This window comes from Ictalurus furcatus, chromosome 11 (assembly GCF_023375685.1).
Source record: "Ictalurus furcatus strain D&B chromosome 11, Billie_1.0, whole genome shotgun sequence".
In the NCBI taxonomy this organism is placed as follows: domain Eukaryota; kingdom Metazoa; phylum Chordata; class Actinopteri; order Siluriformes; family Ictaluridae; genus Ictalurus; species Ictalurus furcatus.
Window position 1 is genome coordinate 27,255,118 of NC_071265.1, and position 16,240 is coordinate 27,271,357.

The window sequence follows — 16,240 nt, forward strand, 5'->3', positions numbered from 1 at the left end:
GAGGGTTCCAGATCTGAGTGAACATAACAGTGTTAGTGAAAGTGCTTGTTAACAGAGAGCTTGAGGTATTGAGAGCGCACGAAGCTATTTGGAAGCGTGAAGCAGTGAATCAGGAGTGCAGAGAAACCTCTGCGTGTGAGTATATGTCCGTTCTGTGTGCTCAGCAACGACACACACTCACACTCTGCCCATGAGTCAAGATCAATTTTGAGACTTTGGGGGAGGAAATAAGACAAATGTTCCCACTGTTTAACCAATCTCCTTTCATCCAAAAACAAACACTGACCTCATTCAGTGTAAACTTCGCAAAATCAGTCTTTATACATGTTGCTTGTTTAATATAATTTAAGGCCTACTCTGCTCCAGTTATATGATGCTTTGTTATTATCATCAACAATCGAATCAACAATTTTGGATCAACAATTTTGGTATTTAATTGATAGTTTAAAGTGTTTTTTTTTTTTTTTTTATAAAAAAAAAATAGTGATCCTGTGGTCCAATATACAGTACTACTGCACCTCGCTTTGATAGCAGCATCTCTTCATTGAACACAATATGTATTGTTAGTGGTAGGCTGTTGAGGCAATGTTTAGCTCAAGTCTGCGTCCATGACCAGAAATAACCCAGCAACAATGCTGTGCCTGATACACTCATACCAGCATCACACACACACACAGTACCATGTCAGTGTAACTGCTGCGCTGGTCAGCAGTGTTCCTACAGTGATCCCTTTTTATTGATGTATAGAGTACGTAGAGTTGGCTGACAAACTGTGCACAGTAACCGACGTCAACACTGTGTCCAGTGAGTGTAGTTATTCTACAATGCCTACCTATAATAACTTCTTCTCAAATATGGTCAATACAGTATCTATTCATAAATCATATGGGAAATACTGTATATAAATCCTCACGACCTTATGATCCATATTTTAAATCACTCCTATATAAAAAGGAACAATATTTTGGTATATTGTAAGATGCATATTTTTTACAGTACATTCTCAAGATAATATACACTACAGTATATTCTAAAAGGAACACTTCAGTTATTTTAGTTTTAGATTTTGCTTCTCTGAAATGTTGTTATGCTTTATCTTTTTCATGATCAACACAACAAATCAAAGGATAGAAGTAATTATATAATAGTCATTAATTATCATAGATTTTTGCATTAGGGATTCCCGAATCACTAATCAATCAGACGCCGGGTGTGGGTTGAAGTTAAGGCATTACAGGAAGTCCTTTAACGCATGAGCATGTCTTCTTTGTAGGAGAGCACATCAAATTAACCAAAATAATATTGTATTAATTTGACTACTCATAATAGTATGAATGGGTGTGTGTGAGTGTGTATGTGAGTGTGCCCGGCGATGGATTGGCACCCTGTCCAGGGTGTACCCCGGTCTTGTGCCCGATGCTCCCTGGGATAGGCTCCAGGTTCCCCGTGATGCTGAAAAGGAGTAAGTGGTAGAAGATGGATGGATGGATGGATGGACTACTCATATTAGTGAAATAATACCGATATTCTACATCCTGCAAACATTATGGATTCGTGACCTTGATTAAACACATTAAGTTGTGTGCACAATAATAAACAATTATTTATTTATTATTAATAATAAATAAATGCAAAATAATAGCATGTGCTGGATCAAGTGCTATTTTAAAACCCCTTTTTTGCAAGGTTTTACTCTTTACAAATCTGGCAACCTCAGGGGCGTGAACTACATAAAGGTTAGTTGAATACTATGAATGAGAAACTTAAGTATCTGTGTAACCCAACTCTGAATACTTTTTGTGCAAGTATCGATTAACTTTTAATTTCAACTTAAGTCATAAATTTTTCAAAATGTCCCAAGGTGATTTCGGACCTACCGTGAGATTTGTTACTGGTTTAGGGTTAAATTTGTCCTAAAAATTTGGGCTAAGAAATAGATACTAATGGGGATCTGGTAATCAGAGCCAACAAACTTACATACATTGTGGCCTGAACACTGCTAAGAGTATATGCTGTTTCAGAATGGACAAAATGTCTTATTTCATTTCCTGTCTGCTTTCTTTCTTTCTTTCTTTTTTTTTTGTCTTATGAATTATTTTAAATAAGCCTAGCGCTATACAGTACTGATGATTCAGAAGGCCTCATTAAAGACACTGGTCTTTGGCTGAAAACCGCAGAGTTAAATCAGACCTCCTTCAGGTCTTCTGCACTAAAACTGCAAAGCATGCTGGACACTTTTTGAGCACATTCTGAACAGCCTTAGTACACTACTTGGCCTGAAAAATATGGTAGACAATTGCAGAATGAAGTCACTTCTAAACTGAGTCTGAATTGTAATGTGCTTTAACACACGCACACATTTTTTTTGCCCCTTGAGGCAGATCTGTATACAGATTTACAAGTCCTCCTTGACCACAGCATTGTGCAAGCATTTCTCTGCAGCTATTTAACATGTTGTTTAAACATAAACCAATTTCCTGCCGTAAAATTACAGCTCACTAATGTGAGCATGATGAGAGCTGGAACAACAGCAGATTAGCAGCGCAGCCATGATATTAATTACCAGCTCATAAGGTACATTCTTTACCCAAAGAAAAAGATTAGGAGCATTTTGCCTTGATTATAAACAGCCCCCGTGTTTGTTTTCTCATAAACAATGAAGCAAGTTGAGAGCAGTGGAGAAAGTTTAAAAAATATATATATATATATATATATATATATATAGTGTACATGTCAAATTTTAATTTCCCCTGTTAGCAGGGAAGGACACCCCGAGGTGATTTCGTATTTGTATCACTGTTTCCGTAAAGATCAGCTTTCACATTGAATTTGCTGAACGGCTAGGGGAAGTCAAGCAACATTCTGTTTCCATCATGAACATGGCGAACAGTTGATCATGTTTACGCTAAGAATTTAATGCATTATTTACAAGTCGGAGGCTAATAAAAGCCGGCTGCTCATTTGCTAATGATGCAGAGCACCCGGAGCGTTATTCCAATTACTTATATTGCAAAAGACTCAAAACTAACAAGAGAGGTAGTGTGTGTGTGTGTGTGTGTGTGTGTGTGTGTACCTAATTTTCGGTTTCATTGAAATGATTCAGAGATTACTTCATTTCTGTACACAGATAAGGGTTTCTGTGGAACACTAAACTGCATAATAGAATCTGTAACTCTGAGTTTGTCATTATACAAGGCCACCCTGAACTTGCACATACGCACTGAAACTAAGAATCAGGAGAAGTCAATTTTCTGCAGGACTATCTACCAACATCTTAATTCAAATCATTATACATAGCGAGAGTAATTTGGTGTTAGAAATGAATGCATTCATGGATCCATTCTCAGAGGAACCAACAGACCAGATAATTTCTTCAGATCAACTGTTGACAGGAAAAATCAACCAATACTGCATATTACACTTCTGCTGCTCACATACTGACTTCTATTAAAAAATACTTTTATTAAAATTATATATATATATATATATATATATATATATATATATATATATATATATATATATATACACGCCACAATTTGGCCCTTGTCAAAATCACCAAGATCCATATGCTTGCCCATTTTTCCTGCTTCCAGCACATCAACTTTGAGAACTGCCTGTTTATACACAATACAGTTTTTATTTATTTATTTTATTGAAGCAAAAAAGTGTGGGAAAAACTAATTGTCACTTTAAACATAAAATCTGATTGTGCCACCTTTAGCAGCAGTAACTGCAACCAAACACTTCCAATAACTGGAGATCACTTTCACCTACTTCTAGGACTATGATTTACTCCTATGCTTTGGATCATTGTCTTGCTGCATAATCCAGTTGCGCTTGAGTTTCAACTTACGGATTGAAGACCGGACATTCTCCTTTAGGATTTTACGGTAGAGAGCAGAATTCATGTTTCCCTCAATTATTGCAAGTTGCCCAGGCCCTGAAGCAGCAAAGCATCCCCACATCATCACACTTCCTCCACCATGCTTGACCGTAGGTACGATGTTCTTTTTGTGGAATTTACACCAGATATATAACGGGACCCCTGTCTTCCAAACAGTTCCACTTTTGACTCATCAATCCACAGAACATTCTCCCAAAAGGTTTGAGGATCATCAAGGTGTGTTTTGGCAAAATTCAGACGAGCCTTAATGTTCTTCTGGGTTAGCAGTGGTTTTCACCTCGCCACTTTTCCACGGATGCCATTTTTGCCCAGTGTCTTTCTGATAGTGGAGTCATGAACAGTGACCTTTATTGATGAAAGAGAGGCCTGTAGGTCCTTTAATGTTGTCCTTGGCTCTTTTGTAACTTTTGTGACTTCCTGGATGACAAGTTGCTGTGCTCTTGGAGGAATGTTGGAAAGTCGGCCACTTCTGGGAGGTTCACTACTGTGCTGAGTTTTTCCATTTGGAGATAACGGCTCTCACTGTGGTTCTTTGGAGTCCCAGAGCCTTTGAAATAGCTTTGTAACCCTTCCCAGACTGATGTATTTCAATCACCTTCTTCCTCATCATTTCTGGAATTTATTTAAACTTTGGCGTAGTGTGTTACTGGGTAAGACCTTTTATCCAACTTCATGCTGTTGAAAAAGTTCTATTTAAGTGTAGATTTGATTGAACAGGGTTTGCAGTAATCAGGCCTGGTTGTGTCTAGTCCAGCTGAACCCCATTATGAACGCAGTTTCATAGATTTGGGTAATTAGTAACTATGGGGGCAAATACATTTTCACACAGGCTTAGTCGGTATTGGATAACTATTTTGCTTCAATAAATAACATCATTTACAAACTGAATTTTTTGTTTACTCACGTTGCCTTTGTTTTTATCTCAGATATTGTTTACATTTTTTAAACAATTTATTATGAGATATACACAAAAACACAAGCAATCAGGATATGGTCAAACACTTTCACAGCACTTGACTGATATTGCTATTGATGAATATTTTGCAATGGTCTATAATACATGATAAATGTTTGCAATCATTCTACAATAGTGCCAGTTCCACTTCAATCTATCTCATTTCTGACTATTAGTGGTAACTCACAACCCAATTTTTGGTGATTCGAGCCCTCTTTCCACCAGAAAGGAAACCTCTGAGCCTTGTATAAGACCTGCCACACTCATGAGAACTTCTATCTTACTCAGAGCATTGAGCCAGTTAACTGCCTAATATGGGAATCTTAATATAGCTCTTGTCCCCTCATTACCTCAGCACAATTCTCATTAAACAGGGTGTCCATGCATGGCCACATGGGAAAAGTATTAGAGGAGACATATTTTACTTTTTTTCCCCCTACAGTGTAATACAATTCCTTGTGCTCTTTAAAACACATCTGTGAAGTGAGCAGATAAACCCACCTTAATTCAACCTTTTACAGTTTGTCGTACACTGTTCTTTCCTGTACTGGTAATACGTTTTTGGAGTGTTGGTTTTGTGTGGTTGAACACCTTTGGGATGAAGTGGACACTAATTATGCACCAGACCTTCTCGCCCAACATCAGTGCCCGACCTCAGTAATGCTCTTGGGGCTGAATGGGCACAAATACCAACATCTAGTGGAAAGCCATCCCAAAGAGTGGAGGTTTAACAGCAAAGTGGGGACTAAATCTGGAATGGGATGTTCTACAAGTACATATGGGTGTGATTAGTCAGGTGTCTATATACTTTTGGCCATAGAGTGTATACAGACTATATCGCATATGTGGTCTAGCAAGAAAACAGCAGTTTCATTTATTATGTTCCCTCTAATTTCCCTCTGGCTGCCTAGTGATTTCAGATGTATATTTGATTATCTGATATCGAGCTCTGCTGGACCTTTGCTCCACACCTCAGACCTCATAATATCCTGTAACCAGCATGCTCGCCTTAATGATGACATCTCAATCATGTAGTATGTTAAATGCCTATTTCAAATGCCACATTATGCTGGGAAATGCAGAAAGAAATTGTTATGCATGAAAATGGTGCCGCAGAATCGCAGGGGTTGAAATAGGGGAAAAAATAAAGGGAGATCAATGCAGCTTTTAATTTTACCCCTCATTGATCATGTCAATAGCGCACATACCTTTCACAAGTGGCAGAAATAGAGACTCATATTTCTGGTGGCGATGTGGCTGTAATGACTTGTCTGTGAGTGTGACGTGTATTCCTGGAAGGAAAATTAATGTCTGTTCCCCTTTGGAGAAAGAAGTATTGCATAAATATGAAGCAAAGACATTTGATGCTTTTGAAATCATAATCATACACACACTCACAGACACCCCCCACCCCAGCTCTCTCTCTCTCTCTCTCTCTCTCTCTCTCTCTCTCACACACACACACACACACACGGTCTGCAGGGTGTGTATTTCAAAGTGCTTTCATTTCCTTGTGGTTGGCTCATTGCTTTGGTGATTACAATGGCGAAAGCAGCTAGGTAAACTGAGCCTTTGAGAGGAGAGGGTGTTTATTGAAATCTAATGAAATTTAGCTCAACTTAATCAAACTCTAGCAAATACTTCACGCAGCAGGGGTCTGTAATGAATACAGCACACAAACACACACACACACACACACACACACACATGGTCAAGAAATTCTGGAAAAACATTTTGTAATACTGTGTAAAAAGCCTAGTCACAGGCGCACGCGCACACACACACACACACACACACACACACACACACACACACAAACACAAGTCATTCTGGAAAAACATTTTGTAATACTGTGTAAAAAGCCTAGTCACATGCACACGTGCACACACACGCGCGTACACACACACACACACACACACACACACACACACACACATACACACACACACAAGACATTCTGGAAAAACATTTTGTAATACTGTGTAAAAAGCCTAGTCACATGCACACGCGCACACAAACACACACACACACACACACACACACACACACACACACAAACACACATAAAATCTTATGCCTTATGTGATATTAATGCTATGCCTACACCAACATCTAACCCTCACCTTAACCTCAGCAAACAAAAGGACACATTTTGGCTCTAATAATATAATTTGGTTTTTGTTTTGTTTTGAAATTAAAATAACAGTTTTGATAAAAAAAAAAAAGCAGTTTTCTTGTCCTTACAAGGTCAAAACTGTCCTCCTGCAGACAACTCTGACAGGCTGACTTACAGGTCAACCAATCACAAACTTGACAATGTGACATCATTACAACAGTTTATCTAACATAAGCTAGCGTCTGGTTATTGGATTTAATTAGACGATCTAGCAATTTACCAAGTTATAACTAGCTAACTAGTGAACTTGGGTAATGGTTTTAATCACGCAATATACAGTAATAATTTATGTCACATTATCTAGCTTGCTACCAAACCTGGCATCTGGTTTTATTTGCACAAAAAGTTATAGGTTTATATTGGTCATTCTGTAAACACTGGTTTAGGGTGTTCGTTATTTGGCTTATTATTTAACCATATATAATTAGGACAAGTGTTAGTTTCTTTATGGCACATTAATGCTGAAGTTTGCCGTTTGTTTGTGTTAACTAATGCATTAAATGTCACTTAGGGCATACTCACACTAGGCCTAGTTGCCTTGTACTGTGCCCAAGCATGATTGCCCCCCAGTTTTGTCATGCAATATTCGGTGCAGAAAAAATAAAAATAAATTCTATGAGCAATTCTATGACTGGTTGCGTGATGAAAGCAGAGCTACATGCAGACGTAGACATCCCAGCTATATAACTCAACCCATACCTCTATATTAATCAGACAAAGCATGGATTCTGATTAGAAGAGCTTATATAAGAGGCTAAATCTCTCTCTCTCTCTCTCTCTCATGGAGCAGTGTGGTGGAGGTTTGTGGGTGGTGTGATTCACATGGTTTATTGTCATCTCCGCAATTAGACAGCCACAGATGTGCATACCTTCTGGCAACCACGAAGCCCCCAACCACCAAATTAATTTTAGCCTCCCCCCTCCCTCTGTCCCAAACAGGTTTAGCGGGGAAGAAGGCTTCTTTCTCACCCTGGGGCGTAACCCCCATTTAGGTGTTTTGCTGTAAGAGAGACACAGTCGGTTTCTTGCTATTAAACAGGCCTCTTTTTTTTGCACATTGTGTAGCTGTCATGTCCCATTTTGCACATTTAGCTTTATGTGTAGGATTCAGTAATGCTCATTAATTAGCTTATAAACAGAACTCTTGCACATTTGTACATTTTGCACTCATATCACACCAACAGGAATGCAGTGAATATTCACAGCTCTAGCTTTGCTTCATGTATATTTTTTATATTTGTTTTGACTGTGAATTGTATTCATGTCTACTCATCGAAATTTTATGCTATATTAAAGTAAAGAACAAACAAACAAAACATTATGCATAGAGGTGTGTACTGTGTATCAGTAAAGTGATGCAATTCAGTTCAACTCAATTCAATTCAACTGGACTTTTTGTAATTAATATATATATATATATATATATATATATTCATCTTGAACAGCATGTCCGGATTTCCTGCTTTCTTTACTCGCCGTTGTTCAGATCTGAGCTCCACAGTGGATCTCGCGATGGCTACAGTCATGTACGAGTCATCGACACTCACCTGAGCAGCAGGATTTCAGAGAGGATGCCAAAGCAGATGGCAGCCATGTTGAAGAGAATATGTGGAGGAGGGTTATCGAAAGCTGTCAGCAGGCGGTACACAGTGTAGGGAATCAGGGCCACCAACACCACCGCTAACACCACCACGGGCCACACACGCCACTGAGACACCGCGGTCTGCCATGGCGCTACTCTCTTCTGCTGGTACTGAGGAAAAGACAGAGTGAGAACAGAGAGGGTTAACACCGAGGGTCTCACTGCACCAAACTTATGTTTTAACATAGACTTGTTTAAACATAAACTGAACTTCTACAGCTCTAATACAGCTCAGAATAACTGGGCTAGTTAACATGGCATGTCTTTCAAAAATAAAACGATATAAATATACGGTTAGATTCTTGAGATTATTTGCTGTTAACAAATGTCTTATTGTGTATTATTTTAGACTTTTATAAGCAAGCACAGCAGCAGCACCAACGATCATAAGAAAAATGTTACGAAGAGGTAAGGCTAGGGCTGATTTCTTTCTAGCCCAGATTGTAGATTAATGCATCCTAGTTGTATCAGGTGATTACATAGAGTGAAACATTCCCTAGATTTAGACATTAACCCTCTTACCCCTAAGTTCCCACAGTATTATGTCCCATAACCCTATATTCCCCAGAGAAACAGCATGCCAACTCTGAGTTCCTGGGCCAAAATCAACAGTTTAATTTGAACATTTTTAGGCCTTGAAACAACTTATAATAATGTATTTGTGTAATATTACTTTGAAAATGAAGCAGTTCAGTGTTTTTACTAAACTTAGAGCACAATTCTTAACTAGAGAAATTACGAAAAAATGCTCGCTAAAATCCTTCTACTCATTTAGAAGTACCATACGAGCATCAGCGTGGCCAATGGCTTTGAATAAATTCAAGTAAATAATAAATAAATAAATAAATAAATGCATTTTAGCGCAAAAGTCAAGTTTCTGGTGATAATCAGACCAGCAGGTAGTGTTTTCACGAATGCACAGAGATGGTCCCGTCATGACTCCAGACCCCTGCAGTGTCAGTCACACTGGTTGATGCTGAAGATGAAGATGGATCAGGGTCTGAATCAGGAGAGTTTGCGTCTCTATCAGTTTCGGTTTCGGTTTCAACATGGCCTGAACTTTCACTGCTGTCACTATCTAGAATCCTCGCTCTCGCCTGTGTGACTGTGTAAGTTTTCTCTTTTTTCACCTGTACCTGTGTTCACTGTAGGTGTAACTTTAGCTGGAACACGATTAGCTTTTCGCTTTGGCATTTTTAGTTCACTTCTACTATTACGCCAATATTCACGCTTGGATCTTCATCGTAATGCCGGCGTAATAACGTAATCACGCCGTGACGTCATCAACCTTCCGGGTCAAAAAATAATAATTAAATAAGTAAGGAATCGTAGCAGAGTAATGCCGGTACACCGGCCTTACGGGGATAACGTTTACACTGTAAAGCCGCTATATCGGCCTTACGGGGATTTGGCATAGACGACCAAGCCGGTATATCGTCCTTACGGGAATAGATCACAGACGGGAAAGCCGGTTTTTCGGCCATACAGGGTAAAAGGGTTAAGGGGCGGCTCTAAATTTTTTTGTATATAGCAGCCACTATGGTTACTTTCCTCTGTACCTGCCATAAAATGCTATAGTAAACAAAGCACACATCACAGATCATTCCAAAGCGTTACACTTAATGTAATGGTAAATGGTATGTCATGTCACAGAGGGGAACACAGATGCAAGTGCAGACTTTTATTTTGAACTGTGCAAAATTAACAGCGGTGAATGAATGAAAAAACAACAAAACAAACAGACTATGGTCAAAAAAATACGGTAGGCAAAACAATGCGCAGACACTACATGAACAACAACAGAAGCTAGACAAAGACATACAGAAAAGTTAGAACATAAATAGTGTTACTAATTAAGGTGAAACAGGACACAGGTGTGCATAAACAATGGGACATGTGATGTAGTCATGTGACATGCAGTGGCTGATGGGTACTGTAGATCGATACCACTTAGGCGCTAATCTGACATGCTAAAGTATATTAAAAAAAAAATTCATTGATATGTTTCACTACAAAATTGCTGTTAATTATTGCAAAACAACAAATAAACAAACAAACAAACAAACAAAACCCCCCATCACATATCAGATTAAAAGTACACATGCATTTATCAGGATGTTTTTAGGACATGGAACGAAACTGGAGAACCTGGAGGAAACCCACATGGACATGGAGAACATGTGAATACAAGATATGAGTAATTGTAAACAATGTAAAGCAAACGTGTATTTATATATATATATATATATATATATATATATATATATATATATATATATATATATATATATATAATGTTTATTTATTAATTTATTTATCTATAATTCAATCATGATTAAACTAACAGACAGACCTTGCACTAGCCGTAGTTAACTCAATATCACAGATGAAACATTGCTTGTTTGTTAGTTCTGATTGGTCGGTGACGGTGAAACGTGTCACTCTATCTGATAAAGGTTTAGTCTTTGGTTATTTTAGGCTTTATATTAGTACTGAAAACCAAAGGCTAGTATTTTGCCATTACCTGGATGGTCTGATTAATGCAAATTCATAAACTTCTATAGATCCCAGCTAGCATGAAATGTTGTCGGTGCTTAACGGTAGGCTGTATGATGTGGTTATCAGTCATAACTTTTCTTATCATTTCATTTATGCAACGTTCAATGAAACTGCTTTCATTTCTTTAACATTCCTATAAATTTTGACTGCAAGATGTTTCGAAAGCCATTAAGTTTTAAGTTGTTCTCTAATAAGAAGTCCTGGACAGAAGCTACATCTCTAACCTGAGTTTCAAATATCGCTTTTTTTCATTCTTAGACCAAGTCATTAGGGCTTTTGTTTGAAAGAAAAAATGAACAAAGGCCCATTTGTGAGGTCCAACAACTCCTCTGATGAGAGCAGCTTCACACCTGTTCTTTTAAACGTCTCTCTCTCTCTCTCTCTCTCTCTCTCTCTCTTTCTCTCTCTCTTCCTCCCTTCAGGCGTAGAGTGCTCTGTTGTTACAACACATACAGGTCTCCACTTAACATCAGCTCTAGCACCAGAGGGGATTATAAAAGCAGGGCAGGTTAGGCAGGTCTGTAGGTGTGTTTGTAGTGTATGTCTGTGTGTGTGTGTGTGTGTGCGCGCGTGCATGAGCACATGTGGGAGGGTGGATGAGGCTGAGTGTGTTCCTAATCAGTCCTCCCCTAAGGTGTTTTGTTTCTGATATATCTGACTGAACTTACAGGTCAACAGTTTATTGCAAAAATAGAAGGAAGAGGTTATTTAAATGTGTAGACAGAAATGTGGCTCAGGTTATATTATGCTTCATGCTTCAGACCTGCAATAAGAGCTACGAGTTAACACAGTGCTTATAGAGATGAGCTGTTTAGTCTGCATTTTTCTTTCTATGCAGGGTGTTAAGACCTGTGGCTGAATAGGAAATAGAAAACGCAGCCTACGAAGTTGTGGCATGATATTTGAACATCTTTTAATTAGCGCCTGGGCTTCATGTACAAATGCACAGTGCATCGCCCTCTTCAGAATCACTATTCATTAATTAGATTCTTTGTGGCGACTGCCATCAAGCCATCCACGATGTTTAAGGTTACATCAAACCGCAGTAAGTGGCTTCCTGATAGCAGACCACATCTGTCTTCATTACTCAGACTGCTGTCAGGCTTTGCTCTTCAGCCAGAGAGAGAGAGAAAGAGAAAAGGGCTGATAGGACCCAACTCAGACACTCTCTAAACTTTTGCCTGCTTTTATTTCCACAATAAAGCTTATTAATTGTCAGAGGCACCTACTTATGGATGATGTTCTTCATTGTACCTTGAAAAAAAAAATCAAAAAAAAAAAAATCATATACATTTCATATCAACCCTAAGTAGGTACAATATTGTCTGTAAAAACCTAGTCAACGACCAGTGCACATGTATACAATGTGCAAAGTATTAATAGCAGCTACACCGACGTTCTTTTGTTTATATTTTGTAAGGAGGATAATTATTTCTTTATAGGTCCCTGGTGGTCCAGTGGCTAAGGATCCCACGGACTGGGTTCGATTCCTGGGCAGGGAACTGACTCAGCTACTGGGTTGCAAGCCTGGATAACCAAGCCTGGATAAAATGGGAGAGTTGCGTCAGGAAGGGCTGTGCCAAATCAAATATGCGGACCAATGATCTGCTGTAGCGACCCCTAACTGGAGCCGCCAAAAGAAGAAGAACAATAATTATTTCTTGAAGTGGTTTAAGATCACCAGGACAACTCACTGGAATACAATGTAAAGGCACTGGATTACTGTATATAAACAAGAGGGATCCAGCTACTTGAGGGATCCTCAAGTAAACGCTTGCCTTAATGGGAACAATGTGGCCACATGTGAAAAATAACTATTGTTGTGAGAAAATCACATCTGAAAAATGGAACATATTGCCCTATATGTATATGAATGATTCACATGTAAAAACGGCACGTGCAAGTAAAAGCACATGGCTTGCATGGGAGAAATGAAATGTGTGAAAGTAAATGAATATGAATGAATAAATTGTGTAAAAATCACATGTGAAAATAAATGAATAATATGTCAAATAAAATAATAATAATAAAAATAATAATAATAATAATAATAACACAGGTGCTACATATGAAATTACCACTACAAAATAACAGGAAGATTCTACAAATAAAATAAATAAATAAATAAATAACTTAATGGCTGCAAAAAAGAATCCCTTCTTGTTCGAAGGCCTTGTCGTTTAAACCTGAAGCTCTTTAGCATTTAGAACACATCTACAACTGACTTGACTTACTACAATTACCAAAAGCCTTCCCACATTGGTGCCACATGTCTTTGAGTGTGTACTCACGAAGGCTTCTGTGTGTCCACACAGCAAGGGGCACACAGTTGTCCTCTACAGCATTTCAGAAATCCACACATCAAAACAGAACAAACATAAGCTGTCAGGATGATCCCTGGTCTCCAGCCCTGTCCTGAAAACCCACTCGTACTTCCTGAATGGTTTTCTCTGTCTCTGATTGGTTCCTTGGCACTATGTTTGTCTACACCAACCCCCATTCCTCATCCAAACAAGCTCCCTTCAACTCAGTGCAGACACTAAATACTCTGTACATCAGGGTTGCCCTCCCACATCCCTTGTGAGATACTTTTGAGGGCCAACATTGGCATTTATTCAGTCAAGCAGCCAGGAGATGGGCTAGTAGATGAGAGTTCACCTAAGAATAGCCTCTCATGAACACGGCACGTCCAGTTTTAAGTGCTGTATAGGTAAAAGGGTTTAGTTTGCAGAGTAAGTGAGATTTAATGACAACCCAAGCCTCTGATTTCAATGGACTCAGTGTTTTGGGTACATTTCAAGAAAATATTTACACACTAGCAATGGGGCCTCTTAAAAGAATATGGGGGCTCTTTGGACCATTACGCTCAGTAATCCCTATTATCTAGAGTTCTGATTTGGGTGATTTTCATCTCCCCACTCTACTGGAATTCTAAAAGCAAGCCCGAATTCAATCCCTCCGTATCACAGTCCATTCCCTAGGCTGGAGTACTTATAGGTTTTCTGCTTGTGTAGACTTGTCTTGATTGGCTTCTTAAATGCATGGTTGTTCAAGACTCTCGGTGAGAGGTTTTTTTTTTTTCTTCATGAGTCGTGCATATTCCTCAGGAATCCTCTCTGAGAGTGCTAGTGGTCCTACGAGGATACTTCTAGCCAAAGAAAACACATTTTAAAAACAGATGGAGCTTGATACTTATCGTGCAGTAATTAGATACACATTGGCCCCTTTTGTCCTCTTTATGGACTCTTATGGACCAGGGGTCAAAGATCACCGACATTAGTATCTTGAAAAGAAAAGAGAAGGAGGTGTGCAAGTGGAGCCCACTGATTTCTTTCCCCATAATGTATCATCAGAGGTTTGAACCGTCAGTAGCAGTAACATATGGGGCCAGCATTAGTGTCATTCATGCCCATGGTATAATATAACTAATGCCGGCCATAGAGTTCAGCATACTCGGAGATAATCAGATATTAAAGAGAACAGATCATAAACGAGATTATTTTTGCTTCAATTTAGCACAACTGGCTGACTTAATGAACGCCTTTCAGTTTGCTTCAGCAACACTGAACTGAATTGCAAATAAATAAATAAATAGCTAGATAAATAAATATATAAATAGAACCGCACAATCGCGAGCGTCTCTGAGCTTATCCGACCAATTTCCGCTGTTGTCTCCTAGCTGAATAGACACAAGCGCAAAAGATATTGCTTTGTTAAAAGTAACATACTTTTCCATCTCACTAGATAATGGCCTCGATTCCCAAGGTAAAAGCTCTGGAGGACAGACGTGTTGTCGAACAATGTCGCTCTGTCTTCTGATGGAAAACGCTAAAGGAGGAGACAAGCAGGGAGAGGAAGATAAGGATGTGAAGAGGAGGTCAGTCTCCAAGTCTTAAATAATCAGGGGAGAGATAACAGGGCTGGTTAAAAGTTTTTTTAATGGCCATGTGCTGAATAGAAGCACTGCTGTTAGCCTTCTCTCCCCAGTCCTTCAACAGGCCCCTGTGTGTCTGCTATATTTATATTTAAAAATGACAGCCCTACAGAGGCCAAGGCGACTCTGCTCGGGTTAAACGCATCACAAAGAGGGTCACCACATATACTCAGGAAATCTAATTATCTTGTTAGACTCAGCTACATTATTGAGACAAGAAGGAGGGTTATTTTTTTTACTTATTTTTCTTGTTCTCTGAAAACGAAAGCAGTCTTGAATGAGCGTTTGGAATATCGAAGACAAAAGTGATTTAATAAATAAGATCCCATAATAGTCTGTTTTCGTCAAGTGAGTCAAAGGTGTTACAGCGAGGAGATTAGTGAAGTGGCTCTGGGTGAACTTGTTTGCTCCCAGGCAGCAAAACAACACGAAAGGCAGCAAGAAAGCTAGGGTTGTGTGGTGGAACAAAACAAAATATGACCAGGGATAACATTACAAAACTCCAAAACCTCCAACGTAAGTATAACACTTAACAGTCAAAGAAGGCAACAGCGAATAATAAGATGCAAAATATACTTTCGGTAATTGAAGGCACCACAGAGTTCCATAGAGAGGTCAGAGAACCCAATTAATCGCTCTGTTTGTGTGATATATGATAAATTCACAACAACTATAAACAGCATTAAATTACCTCTCTTAATGAGCAATGGTTAAACATCAGCTTCAGATGCATGACCCCATTACATTTTTTCACGTTTGTCAAAGTCATATTGTGAATGACTAAAAAAAATAAATAATAATTCCAACAGGAGCCTGTTTACGTTTTTTTTTGTTTTTTTTTTAAAGTCGAACTTGATCAGGAAATATGCATTAAAATCTTGTGATAAGGAACCAGACCAGGAAAACACCACCTAACAACTGCTGCAATATATTAACTAATGGTTAACAGTTGCAGACAGCAATGTGTTTATCACTACCTAATGTTTTATGAATATGACCTTTAGGGGCCTCTCCAATCAATCAGTATGCTGGCAAGAGGTCTGTTGGGATTATTTAAACCCCAAGAT

The 16,240-nt window shown here is 38.7% G+C and overlaps 1 protein-coding gene across 4 annotated transcripts in view; it reads right to left on the reverse strand.

Moving 5' to 3' along the window:
• Positions 1 to 16,240, reverse strand: part of LOC128614866 (uncharacterized) — a 125,907-nt gene that overhangs the window by 7,881 nt on the left and 101,786 nt on the right. For 2 of the 4 annotated variants that reach the window (XM_053636515.1, XM_053636512.1), the window contains one exon: positions 8,586 to 8,791. In XM_053636515.1, the coding sequence (XP_053492490.1) occupies positions 8,586 to 8,791 (206 nt within the window). Of the gene's footprint in view, positions 1 to 4,204; positions 6,182 to 8,585; positions 8,792 to 16,240 lie in introns of those variants that run through there. The other 2 variants (XM_053636514.1, XM_053636513.1) reach the window with 2 other exon arrangements.